Source organism: Dendropsophus ebraccatus, chromosome 1 (assembly GCF_027789765.1).
Source record: "Dendropsophus ebraccatus isolate aDenEbr1 chromosome 1, aDenEbr1.pat, whole genome shotgun sequence".
Classification (NCBI taxonomy): Eukaryota; Metazoa; Chordata; class Amphibia; order Anura; family Hylidae; genus Dendropsophus; species Dendropsophus ebraccatus.
The window spans coordinates 126,640,889-126,661,083 of record NC_091454.1 but is presented as its reverse complement, the minus strand read 5'-3'; the positions used below and the strand labels follow the sequence as shown (position 1 = coordinate 126,661,083).

Here is a 20,195-nt window from a genome sequence, read left to right as displayed (position 1 = left end):
TCCAACAATGTGACCCAGAGCTTTATTATAACTATACGCCATTGTGAGATTTTAATAGCTCGTCTAAAGCCTCAAAACAGGGTAATTTATAACGTCAGCTTCCTCTCCAGGGCTATGCACTTTTGTTATGGTTTTGATATATGAGACTTGCTGGAAATTCCAATGAGATTAATATCTAAACTACAATTCATTCACTTAATTAAGATTGTGACCTACATGTTTGGCTTTACACATATCCCAAACTACTTTCCCAGGAAACTTAAAGACCAATTTCCTTGCAGGAAATGCATGCTCTCCTTCAGGTAAAAGGGCACATCTGGCATGCAAACGTAAAATATTTTAGTAAACCCCAGACCCAACTACAAGATGACAAAGTGCAGAGATTATGTTCAGCTTGTATATTAGTCATTAACAATGATAGTCAAAATAGCGAGTCCTAACATCTACACCTTTCTGATAAGGAACCATCCCCTAATGTAAAACAGTGTTTTTACCATATAGGAATGAATATACTTTTTTAAAAAAATTATTTACAAACTATATTGGTTTCAAAAAGGTTTAGTTTCACTGTTAAGTACAAAGTTATTTTTCAACTATAGATTGTTCTTAAACACGTTCCGTTTGGCTATAAAGAAAAAACGGGCATAAATACCATTGCAGCGGCTGTCTTTTGCCCCTAAATGCCACTTCAGATGCCTCTTACCCTTCCGATTGGCACTCTGCTCAGTACTCAAGAGGTGTAAGAACCCTGAAACAACTATTTATAGATGGATCCTCTTCCTTCTTAAGAACATTCTGCTTTGGCTGACAATTCCTAGTAATGTTTAATGGCTCTTTTATGGTCGAGCATTGACTTACAGGGATGGAAAATAAACTTTCTTCCTTCAGGAGGAGAGCTACTTAGGATATATACAACCTTGCACATAACCCCTCAGTTAGAGAGGCATGGTCTAATGGTTATCATTGAGGTTGGCATCAGTCTCAGAGAGGTTGGTAGAAATGTCACAATCTAATATTATATTAAAGAGGAAATAATAAGAGCCCTGCAATTTTTCAGCTGTTAATGCTTCATAAGAAATGTAAAGAGAAAGAGCACATTCTGTGTATTATCTCCTCTGCTAGCGGGGTCCAATTCAATCATGCAAAGAGAATGAATGACCTGGTACAAGGGTTGCCATGGAGATATTAGTTATGAAGTTTTGTGGTCCGCTTCACATCTAGTTAACATTCATCAGCCGCCTCTAGGCAGTCTTTGAGAAACACCAGACAGAAAAGCACAGCAGAAGGCTCCATTGCAAAGTCATATAATGTTGGAGCACAAAAATAATGAACAATAACAAGCAGCTCCGTAATTCTTAATTGGGAAAAAGTCATCCTTAAGTACAGCTGATTGTAGTCACATCACATCACAAAATCTGGGTTTCCTCGGATCAAAAACTCCCCAGAGAATTTCAAAAATAGAATAGAATAGAAAAGAAACTTCTAGATTTCTGTAAGGAATTGGCACTGCCCCTTTCTGACAGCAAAATGACTAAAAGTACTATCTGCATAAAAATAAACAAACCTTACAGATCTACAAGACAAAGGATCTGCCAGGATCCACTGTGACCAGTTAAAAAACTACTCTGCCTAAGCTGGCATGATGGTGGTGTAAACAGAGCCCAATGCTGGCCATACACATAAAAAATACTTTCATCTAAACATTATCATAGCTGATATTTTTATGACACCATAATCAATGTAAAGGCCCCTTCCTGAATAAAAGGGGACACGCACAGAATTACGACCCCATATTTCCTCCATATTCTGCAGGAAACTAAAAAAAATCATTAAGGGCAGGGGGTGGGGGAAAAAAAAAACAAAAACCCACTATGCTCACCGCTCCCTGAGCCTGCAATGCGCCGCATCACAGAGCTCCTGGATCCTGCTGGCTGTCATTCCCCCCCAGTTCTGGATGCATCACGACCCGGCTACCACGTCACTGAAGAGCGGGATTTACCCCACTCAGTCAGTCACTGCAGCAGTGTCCCACTCCAGTCACTGACTAGCGGACCGGGGCATCCGTCAGCTGAGCCATGATGTAGTCGGACGGAAGCTCAGAAGACAGCTGACAGGGACCTCACCTGGTGACTAACTTTTTTTTTTTAAATTCCCCCACTCCCTGTCTTTATTGATTTTTTTTAGTTCGTTGTTGGACTTCTCCTTTAAGTATATGACATGCATTAATGTTTGCAGGCTTTGAGAATTTGGTGACTGCTGACAGAACGCCATGCCTGATCTCCAACTTAAAACTAAAACAAGTAGAGTTACCCCAAGTTTCTTTGCAGGAACAAGTACCAGTGCTGATGTAGCAAACAATCATTGGGATCTTTAGATCTAGATGTAAATGTAAAAAGTGCATAATTGCAATCATGTTAGCTACTGGATTTATGGTATCTTACAGGTTCTTTAAAAAAATGAAATTAGTTGATAACAGAACCGGCAAACTGGTCAAAACACCTCCACTTTGTGTGCAATAGAATGTATAGAGTGTTAACAAAAAATTGCTTTATAAGAGCGTCCTCATGTAAACTACTCTGAGAGCAGCAGACCACCCACTAAGGAAAGTTGGTGAAAATAAAAGGCAGATCCCTAGTGATGAAACCTAACAAATTTCCCACAGTAAAACACTATACAAAGCTGTATACCAATAAAGAAAATACATTCACAACTGTGTGCAAAGATGTGGTACCACCTGCTGGTGCACACAAATAGCCATTAAGCTTAGCTCAAGGAAAAAGGAACAAATAAAACAAAAGGTGTGTTTCCAAATAGTAGGTTTAATGCAGGACTTGGTACAACCTGCGCAGTTTGATTGCATATGAAATAGTATATGTGCATGGCACCACACTCACTTTTAATGGACAACAGGAACAGGACTCGTATATAAATATATTAGTGTGTGTACATAGGAGATGTATTTCTAAAATGAATGCTTGCCGACAGTAAATCCAAGCTAAAATGGGCAACATGTACAGATATAAAAACAAAAAGTTGCTGATGTTTTGCAGTAAGAAGCATCAAATCTTTATAAAATTCCATAAGCCCTTCCTTCACTGTGGGGGAATGGTACAAAGAGACTATAAGATATATTGGAGGGGAATGCTACCATTCCCTCCCCAGTGGAGTAAGTCCTTCATTTGGTGAATGGTTGTTCACAATCTATATACTAATTATTGCACAAATTCTCTGAGAGCTATGAGAGCTTTTGTATTTTGCTTCTTAGGGTACAAACCCACTTGACGTATTTGCTGCATGAATCAGTCTTAAAAATAAGCAGGCTTGGCTTTATACAATTGTTCTGCGTTAAAATACGCAATTGCGTATTTTTGAAGCGTGAAGGTACATGCGTTTTTCGCACAGGTTGTTAACAACTGATGCTTTGCTAACAACAAGCTTCACGCTTCAAAAATACACAATTGCGTATTTTAACGCAGAACAATTGTATAAAGCCAACCTGCGTTTCGCCTGCTTATTTTTAAGACTGATTCACGCAGCAAATACGTCAAGTGGGTTTGTACCCTTAGACTGATTCACGCAGCAAATACGTCAAGTGGGTTTGTACCCTTAAGGTCCACCTACACCTTATACTTTTGTCGGCTGTAGCCACCAGTATAAGGCGTACAGGGCTCTCCTGACCATCCACCGACAGATGTCAGTGGAGACAGAGCAAGATGGAAAATCACTGCCCACCTCCTTTGTTCTGGGAGAAATAAGTTGAAGCCAGAGTTCTTTGTCTGCAGCTAAATACTCGCCCCATAGAGAACACAGGATCGCCTGGCAATGCTAAATGTTCCCGTGTATGTGGAGGATGGGAGAGATAACCGACAGCCAGCTGTCAGTTATTGAAGATCTATGCCCACCTATACTTATGCCTTTTTGACTGGTGTGGATCATATCTATATTCTATCTCCAAGTCAGACACCCTCCTGATAGGATGTTATTGGGTCGTTTGTCTTTGTGGTGTGTGCGTACATGGACTATAAGTGGAGTGGGTCATAGGAACTTGCTTTATCACTCACATACAGCAGCTTTGGATGAGCACATCCCTTTTACTATTATACAAACATAAGCCGTTCCTGTCATGGAGGAATCATGAGAATTAAGATATTTTGGGCCTCGTTTATATTAAGATTATAGACATAAAATGAAGGAATAGCTATAGCAACCACACTATTTTGTGGCCTAATGAAAAGCCAATTCTTTTTGGTTTCTGTAGTCTACCATTTGCCAATACTCATTTATACAGAAGTTCCTTTATACTGTGTGTGTGCAAATCATAGTGGTCCAGCATTCACCAACATAAACACCAAATAGTCAATAAACGTATTGCATTGACATAAGTGTGTCTTACCTGTTGTTGCTTTACACATTGGAGGCATCCTTGTTACCCTGCTATGTGCCACAAAGGTGCTTTGAGATGTGCTGTATTGAGAGCCACTGTCAGATGAGTTGGAACTAGTATGGGAAAGTCTGTTGTGCTCCTTTTGGGTTGTGGCGGACCTGTGGTACCACTGTCGCAGCTCATCAGACACCACAGTCCTGCCTGAGCCCTTATCATGGCCCTCTCTGCCAAGTGATGGAGTCCTTACAATCTGAGAACGAGAAGGTGTGAGTCTCACAGAGTCTACAGTATCATCCCCATGCCAGTTCTCCTTATACATCCCTCCTGCAGTATAGGAGTTTGATGTCTTGAATTGTGCTTTGACACTGTAATGTCCCTCTTGGTCATTTTCCAGACTCCGCACAACAACAGGTGTTGAGCTTCCTTCGATGTACAAAGGATACTCCTTGATTCTATACTGTGATGAAGGTTGGCTCTGACTATGCAGGTATACCCCATGATGTCCATTGCCATTCCTGGCAGCCAGATTGGGCATGCTCCCTGAATTGGAGGATACAAGGTTTCCATTGGACTTGTGTCTATGTCTTTGTCTTTCCCTGGCCTTAGAGGGGGAGTCCTCAGCCAGTGTTGAGTAATTAGGATTCATCTGGGCTGGGTAATAGTGCTCAGAACTGGAATGGCTAGTACAGGAGGAGCAGTCATCCATAGGGTCAGAACCATTACTGCTACGAGTCCTTGGAGTGTAAAAATCTGGACTACCAGTGTCATTTTCAGAGCCCAAAAGTTTTCCTTGGGACTCCAAGCTGGAACTGCGGTGCCTAAAGTGCTGTGCTAAGCTATGTAGTCTGGTAGGGCTGATATCCACAGATCTGTAATGTAAAAACAAATGCATATTTAGATAAAAAAAAAAACCTATCAATATATTCTAAATAAGTAATGAAACCTTTAAAGTGTTCCTGTTATTCCATCACCCCTCAATATTTTATATAGACGGGCAGACTTCTCTTTTGAAGCATAGTTAAACCAAGTCATTTTACTGCTCAGACAAGATAGAACCAGAAAGCTATTGATTGTAAGATTAAAAAAAAATAGGTTTCTCACCTTCTGTCTCCTAGCATGTTACTGTATTGCAGAAAACAGTTCTCTAAACAATACAGACAATTAAAGCAATAATAAGCCAATCCTTCCTCTACTACTTAAAGCTTTTAGAAAAAGTGCCAAATAAAACCAAATATAATTTTTTCCCGTAAAACACCCACATGGTTGATTTTAAGGTTCTTGATCATTACAATAAGGCTATGTTCACACGCTGTACAAATTTAGAAGACAAGGGCCATTCTTTTTATTTATTTTGTTTTCTGAATTTATGGATTAACATTGAGTTCAATGGAAACAACGGCCGTAGTTTATAATCGTTCAGACACATTATTCGGTTTTGAACCATCCTTTTCCATTAAAGTCTATAGACCTTTTTAATTAGACACACCCAAAAGGGCTTATTAGTAAAATAATGTTCCAACTGTCTTTGTTTGACACTCTCAACTAGGGACGTTTCAAGCAACGTCCGTTGTTTGTACAGCGTGTGAACATAGCCTAAGGATGCAAAAGAAACAATGAGCAATGTACAACTCAGCCATATCAGAAATTAAAGTAATGAACCCATAATCGTATCTAACGGTCTCATTACAATGACTGAAATATATATTCTGGCGTACAAGACGACGCTGTATAAGACAACCCCCAACTTTTCTAGTTAAAATTGAGAGTTTAGGATATACTTGCCCTATAAAACTACCCTTCTTCTAACGCACACCAAATAAAGATTAATAAAAAAACATCAGACAGCAGAAAGATCTGGGAGGCAGAGAAGGAGGTACAGTAATACCGGTAGGATACAAGGGCGGCCAGACAGGTGAGAGTGGTGAGTTTTTACTCTACTGTATCTTATTTCCATACCCTGGATGCCTGCAGCTTGCTCTGCCCTTCATACGGTCACCACATACGGCGGGGATGCGCCCCTTTTCGAGCTCCCCCCACCGTATGTGGCAACCACAGATTTTCAGCAGCCACCCTATAACACGACACCTGGCATATAAGACCTCTGACTTTTGAAAAGTTTTTCCTGGGTTAAAAAGTAGTCTTATACGCAGGAAAATACTGTACTTCTACATAATAGGCATTAAAATAATATTGTTAGACAATCTAATCATTTATTGAGATCACAAGATTACTCTAATTAAAAAAAAAAACTTTGAATAATGAAAAAGAATGGCAGAAGGCACTGCCCACATTTTATACACTGCCGCAAAGTAACTTCTAGCATGCAGTATTTACCACAAAGAATTATAACAACAACCTCTATTACCTAGTTGAATGAACATAATGTGGGCTTCGTATTCGTAAATCTGGGGTGGATGGCATGCTGGACTGAGAATTCCAGTGAGGGAGAGTTCGGATAGGACTGTTCTGCAGAGAGTTACTCCCACCTGCTTCTGAACAGCTGCCTGTGCTAGGAAACCTTTTGTGGTTGCTGCAATAAAAATATGGCATTACTTATACTGACATCTGTAACATATCACCGACAAGGCAAAGAAGAGCACACCTACAACATAAACTATTAATAAAATATGAAAAAATGGCCTAACCAACATATGGGTCTTCTACAGTTCTCTATACACTGACATATTATACAAGAGTTTTTCTCACAAAACTATATATCAATCTGCTCAGTCTGCATTTTCAATGTGACAGATTCCCTTTAAGGCTGGGTTCACACTACGTATATTTCAGTCAGTATTGTGGTCCTCTCATTGCAACCAAAACCAGGAGTGGATTAAAAACACAGAAAGGCTCTGTTCACACAATGGTGAAATTGAGTGGATGGCCGCCATATAACAGTAAATAACTGCCATTATTTCAATATAACAGCCGTTGTTTTAAAATAACAGCAAATACTTGCCATTAAATGGCGGCCATCCACTTAATTTCAACATTGTGTGGACAGAGCCTTTCTGTGTTGTTAATCCACTCTTGGTTTTGGTTGCAATATGAGGACCACAATACTGACTGAAATATACGTAGTGTGAACCCAGCCTAAAGAGAGATACATTCATAAACCAGATTATAAAAGGTTAATTTATGTAAAATCTGGACTCGAGATTAGGTCTGACATTTATAATGAATGTTCTTTTAAGACCGCTTATTTTATAAGAATCATTATAAAACATTTATACACACTTTTTCCCCACAATTGTACATTGTTATTACTTACATTACTGCCAAGGATTAAAATTTACACACAAGTTCTAATATTTTTTTATTAACATTGATAACCATTGATCTATAATCCATGTGTCTGGTTCAGCAGCAATGATTACCTGGAATGACTATGTGATGATTTTTTCTTCACTTTCTCATAGGGTTCATCTAAGGAAGATTCACTCCACATTTTGGGTTTTATAGGTGACTTATCATAGTCATTTCTCTGGTAGTGCAACTGTCTTAGTCCATCCAGTGACTGTGGAGGGTGGGGTCTTCCATGTGACGGAGGTCTTGGTGGTAGGCCTTTATGAGGTGACTGCATAGGAGACATGATGCTGGGGGCCTGAGAATCTTCTGCATATGGAGAACAATAGGTTATTATTACCATAGCAAATCCAGCCTAAAATACGCATAATGATCCATACGTAAGCTTACAGTCACACTTGTGTTACGTTTCTTGATGGATAGAATAGTACAGCAGGCTGCACCATTTTATCCAGTAATAAGAGGGGAAAAAAGGAAAACCTGCACACCCAAAGTCAATGGCATACGTAAAAAAAGATTGTACTGATGTACCATTACCAATGCAAAAAATATGTTATATATCCGAGTCAACTTGTATAAGTATAGAGTTACTTCACATATCTAATTTTGGAAAACAGATTTGTTTCATGTATGAACTGGTTACAGGAAATGAAGCATGTCCAATGTATGAATGCTTGCACCAGAATATCAAGGCATTATAGGATTGGTACACTAATTGCGCCTTGCTGTACAATACATACCATCCTCAAGAACAAGAGCATCAGAAAGCGAGCTGTCTTCACTGCCGAGGTTAGCTTCTGTAAGGAAAAATAAGCCATGTCAATTCATCTGTCCAAGATGGCCTACGATGCTCTTTATCCAACATGTAGAAAAGATTTGTATAGGTCATGTGCACTTACATTCCAGCCTCATCTTTAAGCATCACATAAAAATACATATATTGCTAAATAAGAAATTATTTCTTAGAATAGAGACTAGGTAGTGTCTCTTACTCACCGTCAATGATTAGGGAAGCTCTCTGTGTAGGCTTCTTTCCAGACTTGATGCGATAGTCATTGATGGAGTTTTCTATCTCCTGTAGTTTCTTTAGTGCATTGAGGTATGAGGTCTTTCTCTGCTTCTTCAGCTTTTTGCTTACATGAGGATCACTGGCCAAGCGACGAGCTGCCTCTGTAATCTGGGACTGAATAGCGAATTCTCTTTCAAGACGTTCCAGCTCTACTTCCTAAAACAAGATTACCCACAAATATTACCCACCACTCACTATGCATGTAGTCCATTCTTATTGCTGGTACCAAGATGTTCTGAGTCTTTTATGCACCTTATGTTACAAAAGGCCATTCCATCTTATGCAAGTTTATTTAGTGACATTACCACCCTGTAAGCTGAGCTATACTTAGACTGCCTGCACATTCATACACCAGTCCAAGTAACCACAACTCTCATGAGTCACACATGGTTTCCTTCATCTCCCTAAATGAAACAGGGATAAAAGCGCTTTTAATTTCAGGTTATGCTCAAAAGCATCACAGAGTGCTGAGAGCATATATTGGAAAACACCTTAAGCCACTTTTTTTCTCATTAACCCCTTAAGCATCACACAAGACATAGACTTCTAGTAAACTTTTCGGGCCCACAGCACTAATGTGCATCCAGTTCTGTATACTGTACATTTATCACAAGGTTAAAGCAAACACCCTCAAATGTCCTACCCACTTATAACAATGCCACAGACCAGCGTCCCCTAATGTGCGGCCCCAGCTGTTGCAAAACTATACAACCCTTTATGCCCTGAAAGGTTGGAGAGACACCCATTATGTCAGCATTATTTGTGTAACTACATTGGGGCAAGTAATAACTATTCCAACATTTCACAATTATTGCACAACAGAGTTTCTAGAGGTCTCCAGTGTTTTTAGTAGAATAGTAATGTAGCATACTCTGTGTTTCTTCTTGTCAAAGGTAACATCTAGGTCATTTGCATGATTCTCTTTGCCCTAGGCATCATGTTTCATTACTGTAACATACTTTTTCTTTTGCCATATTATATACAGTTTTTCCACAGAGATTAGAGGACACATGAAACATTTTAGTTTCTTAACTTATTTCAATGGTCATTGTAAATAACAGAAATATCATGCATCTGCAGTTTTGTATACTAATGGTTCTGAATTGAACAGTGCCAGGGACATAGGGGAATCCTGATTCTATCTGCAATCTGTCTTGCCTATAAATCTGATTAAATAGTCTAATGCTCAGGAAACCAAACAATAGCAAAGATGTCTGGAGGCTCATAAGTCACCCCAGACAATGGTCTTCTTGCAAATTCCTGTTCTAAAAGCTGCTCAAGTTGTTTTTCCAGCCGTGGTTCAGTTCACTGACCCAGAGAATGGTGGAAGGAGGAGATAGGTTTAAATTCCTATGATAAACCAGCACAAAGCTGATCCCCATATGACTAACCCCATTGAAGCCAAGCTAGAAATTAGAATGTTCTTGGTTTATGGTACATTAGAATATAAGCTAGTGCAGCAAAGTCCAGTTGCTTATATTCTGATTCACATCCTAGTTTTTGTTGAATAGCTACAGAATGACTCAGTGTCAAAAACATGGGCCTAGCATCTGATTTAGTGGGTGGCTGACAAAAGAAAGTATTCTTTACACTACAAAAGTAAATCCTCATAGCTGGTAATATGAGACAATCACAGCTGTGTTACAGCATTCTATAACCTGGCACTGAGTGTCCGCAGATCTAATACAAAACCCACCCATGACATGGATAAATACACATCCTCTGAGACATTCCTAAACTTCAGAAAGTCTCCCCTTTTTGTTACTATGGGCACATCCATCTCTAAATAAATACTGCAATTGTTAGAACCTCCTCAATTCATTCCATTCAGAAATAAGTGAACACAGCAGGAGAACCAACTGGAAGCAACTAGGTAACTTTGTATGATGTATAACAATTATTTGATGGATACATACATATACTGCATTTGTGGGGGGAAAAACACAACATCTCCAATCAAATTTGGTGAATTCATGGAGAAATACTAAAGTTTATTCCCAAAATTGGATGTGCCACAACTTAATATCTGCCTAACATTATTATGTGTGTTATATTTACTACAATACCCATATCCTAACACTTCCTTTAGAATACATCTGACAATTGATGTCAAGGGACTTTGGGTCCCATCAGTCACCATTATGGAGTGCTTATCCTACTGGAATGCATCATACATGGACAGATGTGACCACACTCACCTCTCCTTTTGCATGTAGTTTTTGTTCATCCAGTTTAAATGAGGTTCCTATTCGTCGTCGAACAGTAGGTGGTACTTCTCCTGGATCTAATGGGTACTCTCTTGGCAGTTTGCCTGTAAGTTCCTACAAATATAATATAGAGCCAATATTAATAAATTCTCTAGGATCTGTCTACATGACAAAAGTTATTATACTGCATGTTAAATAAAATGTTAAAGAAGTCTTCCGGGGTCAGGCATTTTTCCTGTTCCTCCAGCCGCTTCCTGAGCGGGGACCTTGGTCGTGACGTGTCTGCCCTGCTCAGCCATCCAGTGGCCAAGGCGCTCTTTTGAAAAAAAATGTCCGACCCCGGACTTTTCCTTTAATACCTTTACATATTGAGTTTTAGATATGTATTTTAGATATGCCATCAAAAGCATTGAAGTAAATAGTTTTAGCTAAGCTTGTCCACCTCGGGCACATCTTTCACTCACCTTAAAGGGGTTATCCAGCGCTACAAAAACATGGCCACTTTCCTCCAGAGACAGCCCCACTCTTGTCTCCAGCTTGGGCGGGGTTTGCTGCTCAGTTCCATTGAAATAAGTGGAGCTTAATTGCAAAGCGCACCTGAACTGGAGACAAGAGCCATGTTTTTGTAGCACTGGATAACCCCTTTAAGGTAAATATACTGGCAGGATAAATGAATTGTTGGTGTCCCTGTACACAAGGCACATACAATGCCAGCATTTACTAGGTACATCACTGATATCCAGCTCCTGGACTACACAGAAAACCCTGCTTAATACTTGGGCTTAACTTGCATTGGAATAGGTGAGAAATAAAGAGACCTGGAGGAGGACTTCCATTATCATAGTCCTTGTAATCTATAGTACAATTTATAATGTAAAAATAAAAATTACAGAAATGTGGTTATGTAAAGCTGGCAGCATTATTTTACTATAACATTTCTGTTTTTCTTTTTTTTCAGTGGTAAAACAACATTATACCAGACACAATGAGCAGACTCTTTCGGACTATTCCGATGAACTCATGGATTGATGAATGTATAATGTCATTTTCACATTATTACATTCCAAAAAAGAGCTGTCAATAAAACCTTTTTTAAGGCTCAAAATGAGTCTCAAAATATTGTCTATGCACATAACCTCATAGTTATTATATGCTGCACTTTGACTGTAAGACCACTATTTCTCAGATACCCTCATGCACCATGGATTTTATTGGCAATAGTACTATCCCTTTAGCCAAGATCTTGTCACTCTTCATCAATTGCTTCTGTTTAGCTTTCCTCCCACACTCTCATAGCATTCTCACAGGAAATGATTATGATTCCTGACATTCTTTGCAGGCAATAGGAGGATGAGAGCAACTTTAACAAACACTAAGTAATTGGGTGCGTGATTCACCGTCTCTGCCCGACTACTGAGGTAATTTCTAGACCTTGACCGCTGAAAGCACTGTAATGCTTTACACCATTTAATCTTTCTGTGAACATGTGCTATTCACTATTCTGAGTCATGTTAATTCTCACATGAAACTGGATCCCCACACCAGTACCAACATGGCCAGTTTACTTCCTTAACATCAGATATAGTCATGCTGTATAATTACAACACTAGTAAACTAATATATTGTTTAATTAACATTTTTACAGTTTTTATCAGTAGGCATAAAGTCGTAACCACCATACCTACATGAGATGTGTTCAATTTTTACAGTAAAGTCCCATACGCACAGGTATACATTGTAAAATCATCAAAAGGCTGTTCTGACGTTTACGGCATCTTATTCTTAGGGCTAAATAAAATATACAGTGTGACTATGTTTGGTATGCTTCACCAATGTATGTGTTTTTGGTAGACTATGACATAATGTCCCACATAAAAAATCATATTCCATGATGAAGCAAAGCAAATATAGTCAAAGAGTCTATGTGTGATCTATTCAGCCCTCGTGGCATGCTTGGAGTACAACAGAACATACACTGGAATATTTTTTTTGCTGTAATCCAGGGACCCAATAGATGATCATACTCTTATGGTGCGTTTACACAGGCAGATTTATCTGCCAGATTTTGGAAGCCAAAGCCAGGAATGGATTTGTAAAGAAGAGAAATCTCAGTCTTTCCTTTATGACCCATTCCGTGTTTATGGTCTGTTCCTGCCTTTGGCTTCAAAAATCTGTCAGATAAATCTGCCTGTGTAAACGCACCATTACACAGCATAGTTAAATGGCCAACGTAATTCGAATCAACTCTCCATTTAGACCCCAGGGCCTTGGTATGATGACAACATCTGCACTTTTACAGCTACAACTCGAAGAAAATCACATCTAATAAAAAATATTTAGATATTCATAAAAAAAAAAAAAAAACTATACCTATTGTACTAAACGCTTACTATACATCATAGTGGCAGAAAGCAATCAGGGAATGACTAAAGGCCCTATTCCACCAAGAGATCTGACGACAGATTATCTGCCAAAGATTTGAAGACAAACCCAGGAGTGGATGTGAAAAGAGGAGAAATCTCAGTCTTTCCTTTATGACCTGTTCTCTGATTATAGTCTGTTCCTGGGTTTGGCTTCATATCTTTGGCAGATAATCTTTCGTCAGATCTGTTGGTGGAATAGGGCCTTTTCTGTCCTATTCTATCCCACCCAAAACAGAGGAAAAGATGGTTGGTACCGCTTCACGTAGACAAAGTTTCTTCAGCTCTTCTAGTCGCTGCCGTAGTGTCTCCTCCAGAGCTTCCTGCCTGGATTTTAGTGCAGCCAGCATGTCTTTCTTGGCAGACTGTGAGCTGTCGGACTCCTGGGAACCTGTCAACAAATAAATGATTTCACTACAACCAGCTGACAACAGCCTGTACATCTGGAGCATTCATTGAGAAACCTACAGCTTCTCATGTGTGCACAACGTGGGATACAGCATAACGGACAAGATTCTCCTTGCATGATCATATGCTTGTTTCAGTTCTGACTAGCAGAAAGCACCTGGCATCTTATTTATGGCATGTTTAACACTTCCTTCTGTAACATGGTGTGGGAATAACTGGTCATTTCATTAATAAGCAATATGACAGTAATAACTGGAATACAGGATGGTTAGGAAGCGTATAAGCACAACGTACTGAAAACAGCATTACCCTTAAAGTGTCGTTATAAAAAAAATAAAATAAGAGAAAATAAAATATATTAATTTTTAACATATCTCTTCAAAATGTCTTCATCAGTCTGAGTGTTCGGATCCCCACCAATCTATAATGTTGCTGCACAAGATGAGCTCCATTGTAAGTTAACAAGTTGGATATCGCAGGTGGTCAGGGACAGAAGCACACAGCAGCGCACTTCTCTCAACTATATCTAGATCAGGGTGTCTCTCTTGTTGAAAAACTACAATTGCTATCATACCTGGTCAGCCAAAGCTTTGACTGTCCAGGCATGATGGGAATTGTAGTTGTGAAACAGCTGGAGGGCCACAGTTGGCACCCATTATCTAGAGATTGGTGGAGGTCTGGAAACTCAGACCTATCAAAACTTTTGACATTTCTCTGCAATGTCAAAAGTTTTTATAACACTACAACCACTCATTGAGCGTTTAGTTACATTATATTTTTGTTGGGATCTTAAAATGGCTATTGAAGCTAGCTTTGCTTCTAAGAATAATAAGAACACCAGACCCACAGCAAAGCCTGTAAAATGTTCTAAGAATTGTTCAGTAACAACAGGTGTTTGCATTAATACACAATGCATGCCCTTACATGTTCAGACCTTTCAGGCCTGCAGAGAAACCACACCAAAGTATCTGATAAATGTGAAAAATCAAGATTTTTCTTCTCTGATGCAATATACAGGAAGGTCACCCCAAGGTAGTTATGCAGAATTCATATCAGCTGAATAGTTGTCACGTCGTAACACGCAAAAGCTGCAAGCCATAGGAACAACCTGCTCACTTTCACTCCTCATGCCCACACCTGCCTTTTGAAATGATCTGTATTAGTCCCACTTATACATGGATATATTTATTAAAGGGTGCACGTGAGCTTTTTTCACTGATTTCTGACGTGTAGTCCGACGTGGGGACAAAAACGAGATGTGAACATACCCTTACATGAGTTACTTTCATTTTCCAGATCTCAGATTATTGATGACTACAGTAAATTCTGTCTTTTGCCTATGATATATGCTATAGCCTGGACTGCAGATTATGAGCAGGTACAATAACGCACAGGGAAGTTATGTTTGCGGTGTATACAGGTTGGCATTGAAGCCATGTTGACAGAAGTAGTTTGAAAGCACTTTGGAGTGGTAACCCTGGGGTGCCTGATGTCGGCATATGGCACACCTTTCTCTTTCACACTTTTGAGTACACTCACTTCTGATCACCTTGGCACTCCTGCTAGGCAATATGAGGATTTAAAAAAAAAAAAAATCTAAGTGGATGTAGTTATTTTTTCATCTCACTGTGTGTTTGCCATCTATATTTGTTTGTCACTTGGAACTTAAGTGGGGTGCAGTTTTTTTTTTTTTTTTTTGGGGGGGGGGGGGGGGGGGACTAAGAGGTGTAAAAGGGTTGTGTGTGGTCAACAGGATTTATCCCCTGATCCATGCATATGCCTTCTAGACCAGTGGTTGGTTCATGGGGGCATCAAATCCTTCTGAAGAGGGCTTGCAATGGACCACATCCTTGTCCACTTCTAGTGTGGCAAGATGCACCTTTCTATGCACTTGTATGATAGAAAACAACTATAGCAGAAATACAGTTCAGCCTTGATCAACACAGATTCATCATAAGGGTACGTTCACACATACTTAATCTGCTGTGAAGTTCATGCTGCAGATTTTAACAATTTACTTATACAGATGAAATCCACAGCACCAAATCTAAAGCACCGAGCCTGCTGCATGGAATCCATAGCATATAAGGCACGTGTGAACGTACTACTGCAGAGCTAACAGTTACTCCACAATATAGCATAATAAAACTTTACAACTACCTAGAAATTGCAAAAAATCACAGCAAAGTGAACTATATCTTGGACCATATGAAGTCTTGAAATTATTTAAAAGAAACAGTCTATAGACAGAAATGCAGGAACTAGCCCAGCACAACAATGTAGCACACCAGTCCCACAAAACCCTTGTAATCTAATCAATGTAAGCATGTTCTGTGATACACTTGGAAATATCAAAGCTGTTACTAGGCCTAATGCTCAACAGATAAAGCTTTGTATCATTAATAGTACAAACAAAAGAAAGGAGCAAGTTCCCACTGGTTCATAACCTTCTACATACACTGGTCTTCTGCCAAGTTTTCTAGACATCTGTTAAGTCCACACCGCCATATCATCACTTGTAGATATACTAGTGCTACAACTCCAACTGATGCCAAAATGAGCTATTTATTGCCTAGTAATCTGTCACCAGGTAGGGTTTAGACAAATTGAGTGGAGACATTATGTTGTTGAGATTATCTCCATGAGATGAGGAAAACAAGATGTGTGATTTCTTTTCAGCACTTTGGGATGCTTCTGGTTATTTTGGGACCTTTTCTAATAGACTAATCTAAAGGGTATTCACCGCCCCACGTAAATGACAATGTACAAGGATATCAGAAAAATCACAGACACATTCAGAACAGTATCCATCATAACAGAACTCACGGGCCAACATTACCTGTATGCAAAAAGATCTCCCCCCATAGTTCTACTACCCAATAGTCACCTATAAATAAGCTATACATTTTTCTACTTAGTAGTAAAAACCTCTTTTCCTTCATTCAGCTATGTTTTATCTTACAGACTTCTCTACCAGGAAGTTCCTGCTCTGCACGCTGTATTGTGTTTTGTACCATAGACATAGGATGGACATGACTCACTAGTTACTACACAGGATGGAACAGGAGACCCTATTATCTGTGCCTACATTATTGTGCAGGCAAACGGTTACTGCCACATCTATAAAAATGACCACCATATTACACTACACAGAACTGGTGATCACCTTGTCATGTAACATCATAATAATAGAATAAAAACAATATTGCAAACATGGTAGCATCAATCCACCAACAATGTCAAACACATTACCAAGATAACATCCTGTCTAGATCAGTTTCCCTTCTCCACCGTATATATTAAAATTAATAAAATTCTAATAAATATCACATTACCAATAAACCTCAAACACTAATACCCCAATAAAACTGATTATTGAGAAACAGTCATATGCAAGACATTCATTGTGGTTGCTAGTACAACATCAGCTTTTCTAATTATAAAAGAAAGCATTGTCTTAAGAAAGCTGGGAAACATGGAAGCCCCAATTGAGGAGAACAGGAACAATCACTCATTTCAACATTCACAAAGAAGCCAGTCTCATGGGTCTAGACCTCAGTAAAATAACATAATAGAAAGATTCACAATGTCTATTAGGTTCATGCAAAAAAAGTGTAAGCCATCCCAGCACAATTATAGCAAGGACTAAACGCTTCAATACAAATACCTGGCACCAAAGTAAAAATGCAGGTATGAGATGACAACATTAGACTACAAAGAAAACTCCCTTTCACTGCAATTCGAGTTAGAAAAACAAGGCAGATGTTGGAGCATTTGAGAACAGATAGGATATCCTATTAGACTAGACAACACATTCTCTCTTTTGGAAACCCTCGGGAGCTCATCACAGGATGCACACGTGCTCACATCCGTCTAGATGAGCTCTCTTCATTGACAGAGATGATGTAAGTCCAATATTTATTGCAGGCATTAGTGGGAGTATATTTATCCTATTTATCATGGGTCTGATGGCGTTCACATATAAAGGCTGATGCGTATCTTGCCATAATAGAATTTTCTTCTGTGTCTGTTACACTTCTGGTTTTAGCTAAAAACACTGACCAAAATAAAGACCAAAAACCAAAATACTGCATGTAAACCCAGTACACAGTGGTTAGCACCAAGAAGGACAGCAACATGGTCAAGTGTGCCCAAAGTTCATTGATGCAGATATGAAGCAAAGGCTAGCCTGTCTGATCCCAGAACTGCTATACATCTTATATGTAACACACACATACACTCTGGATATGCTTCCTAAGCAATGTAAGCTATACATTATCTTGTTTGTGCAATATATTTGAATGGAAATCAGAGATACATTTTCTGTAAACCACACAAGCAGTAGACTTGTCCTTATGTGCGCCCATTATATAACATGCCAGAGTGCTACCTATTAGTGATAGCCTCATGTCCTCGCTCCACTTGTTTTGTATGTGCCAGCTGGCTGTGATGTGGATGTGTCACATGTCTGTTACACTTCAGATTAAAGCAGGAAGGGAAACATCTGTGTTTAACACAAATGGTCAAAGCTGACAGACATATGCACAAATCATCTTTGACACTGAATTCCTATTTATACAATTGTATCACAGATTTCAGCTTGCTGGTGGCAGAAGGAAAAAAAAAAGTAGTTTTGTAGTTACAATCGTAAAAGCACAAATAACAATTGGTGGAAATGTCTAGTGTGGCAGATAAACAGCAATGAACTTTAAAAACAAAAAAACATGTCTACATCTGAGTGAAAGGCTTAGGACCCATGAATAGCCATATGAAAGAAGAAAATGGATTATAAGGCAATCGGACTGATACTATGGGCAGCAATAGTGGTGGAAAATGATGACGGGTCTGACTTGGCATTGTTTTTAGTTAACGCCAGGTCCATAAACATTGCCTTATGTGGGTCATTGACCCGGGGCATTTTTTCCTAGGAAGCCAATAAACCTTTTAGTATGTTTTTGGAGTGTGCCAGGAAATTGAGCACCCAGAGGAAACCTACACAAACAAGGGGAGAACATACAAACTTCTGGCAGATGTCCTTAGTTGGTTCCAAAATGCAAAAAACGGCAATAATGCTAACCACTAAGCAACATAGAGAATTTTAGAAAATCTGTTACCGCATGCCAAAATTTGTTTTGTGTGCGGAAGTGGTAATAAAAGTCTTCATATAGATTACTTTGGCAGATGCAACGCTATGGTCTAGGAGCTACAAAGTAATGATAACATGTCACCCAAGGTATGGGTCAGCTGTCACGTATAGTCCATTGTTAAAGTAGTGACAACAGATATACAAGACAAACAGAGATAACATCCTTACCTGATGATAACAGGCTTCCACTGCTTCCACTGATTATTTTCCCTTTACTTCCCATATTTGCAAGTTTTGAAGTCTTCAAGGTTCCAGTCTCTGTTAAGTCTATGGCAATTTCACTTAGGCTTCTTGCAGCATGTATTTTTGACTGTAGGGTAACAGATTACATCCTGTCATTACTTTAGGTTTCTTATACAAATATGTCAGTTTCTAGAAGATTAAAACAAATCACACACACACAACACCAGTATCTCTGGTAAGAAATCTATGAACATGCCTGGGCACACATGGTTATTGAGGCAGCACGACAAACTCTCAGTACACATTTCTCATGAATAGCATTTATTTAGGAAGTTCAAGTCTTATTAATAGACCATAAGAAATAGATGTAGGTATGGTTTAAGATCTGTCCAGCCTTTTTGCAGACCTGATTTGAAGACCTAAGGAATTGGAGGTAAGAATGGTGGCTAGGAGACCCCAGGTGGTTCTGGGACAATCCCACTGATAAGGAGATGCAGCTGTTGTTCAGGCCATGTTATAGTAAAATTATTTAGTGAACTGGATTAATAAGGTTATGCAGTTATGCACTGCACTTAGTGACAGTTCCTTCCCGAGTGCTTCATAGTTTGGAAATCAGAAGCCCCTCTCCTATGCTGGGCCATCCTGCTTTGTATGAAGAAGGTCAGTCCTGTTCTTAAATGTGACCATGCTTCTCCCTCTCCAAGCCTGTATACATCTACGGAGGACACCAAGGGAGGCACATGGTCATGTGCTTCTTACATGCTCGGCCATATTATGAACAGGATCACCATTCACCCTGCAGCCTTCTTATTACAATGCTATTGGGGACACAGGACGGAATTCTCAGAAAGTGCAGTAGATCAATACAGTTCACTGAGTAATTTCACTATGAAATGGTCAATCCCTTTAAAGTGTACCTGTCATTATAAAAAAACTTTTGACATGTCAGAGACTGATTGGCTGGGCAAGGTGTCAGGGAGCCACAGAAGCAGGCCAGAGTAAAGTATTCACAAGGCTGCAGCTGGTTGGTGGGGTGGGGGGATTTGCATACTCGCAGTGGAATGATAATCCC

The 20,195-nt window shown here is 39.3% G+C and overlaps 1 protein-coding gene across 7 annotated transcripts in view; it reads right to left on the bottom strand.

The window, feature by feature from the left end:
- FRMD4A (FERM domain containing 4A) overlaps positions 1-20,195 on the bottom strand; it is a 318,619-nt gene that overhangs the window by 3,946 nt on the left and 294,478 nt on the right. For all 7 annotated transcript variants that reach the window (XM_069978544.1, XM_069978535.1, XM_069978572.1 and 4 more), the window contains 8 exons: positions 19,109-19,250; positions 13,644-13,777; positions 10,958-11,080; positions 8,687-8,915; positions 8,431-8,487; positions 7,762-7,999; positions 6,750-6,914; positions 4,394-5,253 (listed from right to left, as the gene is read on the bottom strand). In XM_069978544.1, the coding sequence (XP_069834645.1) occupies positions 4,394-5,253; positions 6,750-6,914; positions 7,762-7,999; positions 8,431-8,487; positions 8,687-8,915; positions 10,958-11,080; positions 13,644-13,777; positions 19,109-19,250 (1,948 nt within the window). The remainder of the gene's footprint in view (positions 1-4,393; positions 5,254-6,749; positions 6,915-7,761; positions 8,000-8,430; positions 8,488-8,686; positions 8,916-10,957; positions 11,081-13,643; positions 13,778-19,108; positions 19,251-20,195) is intronic.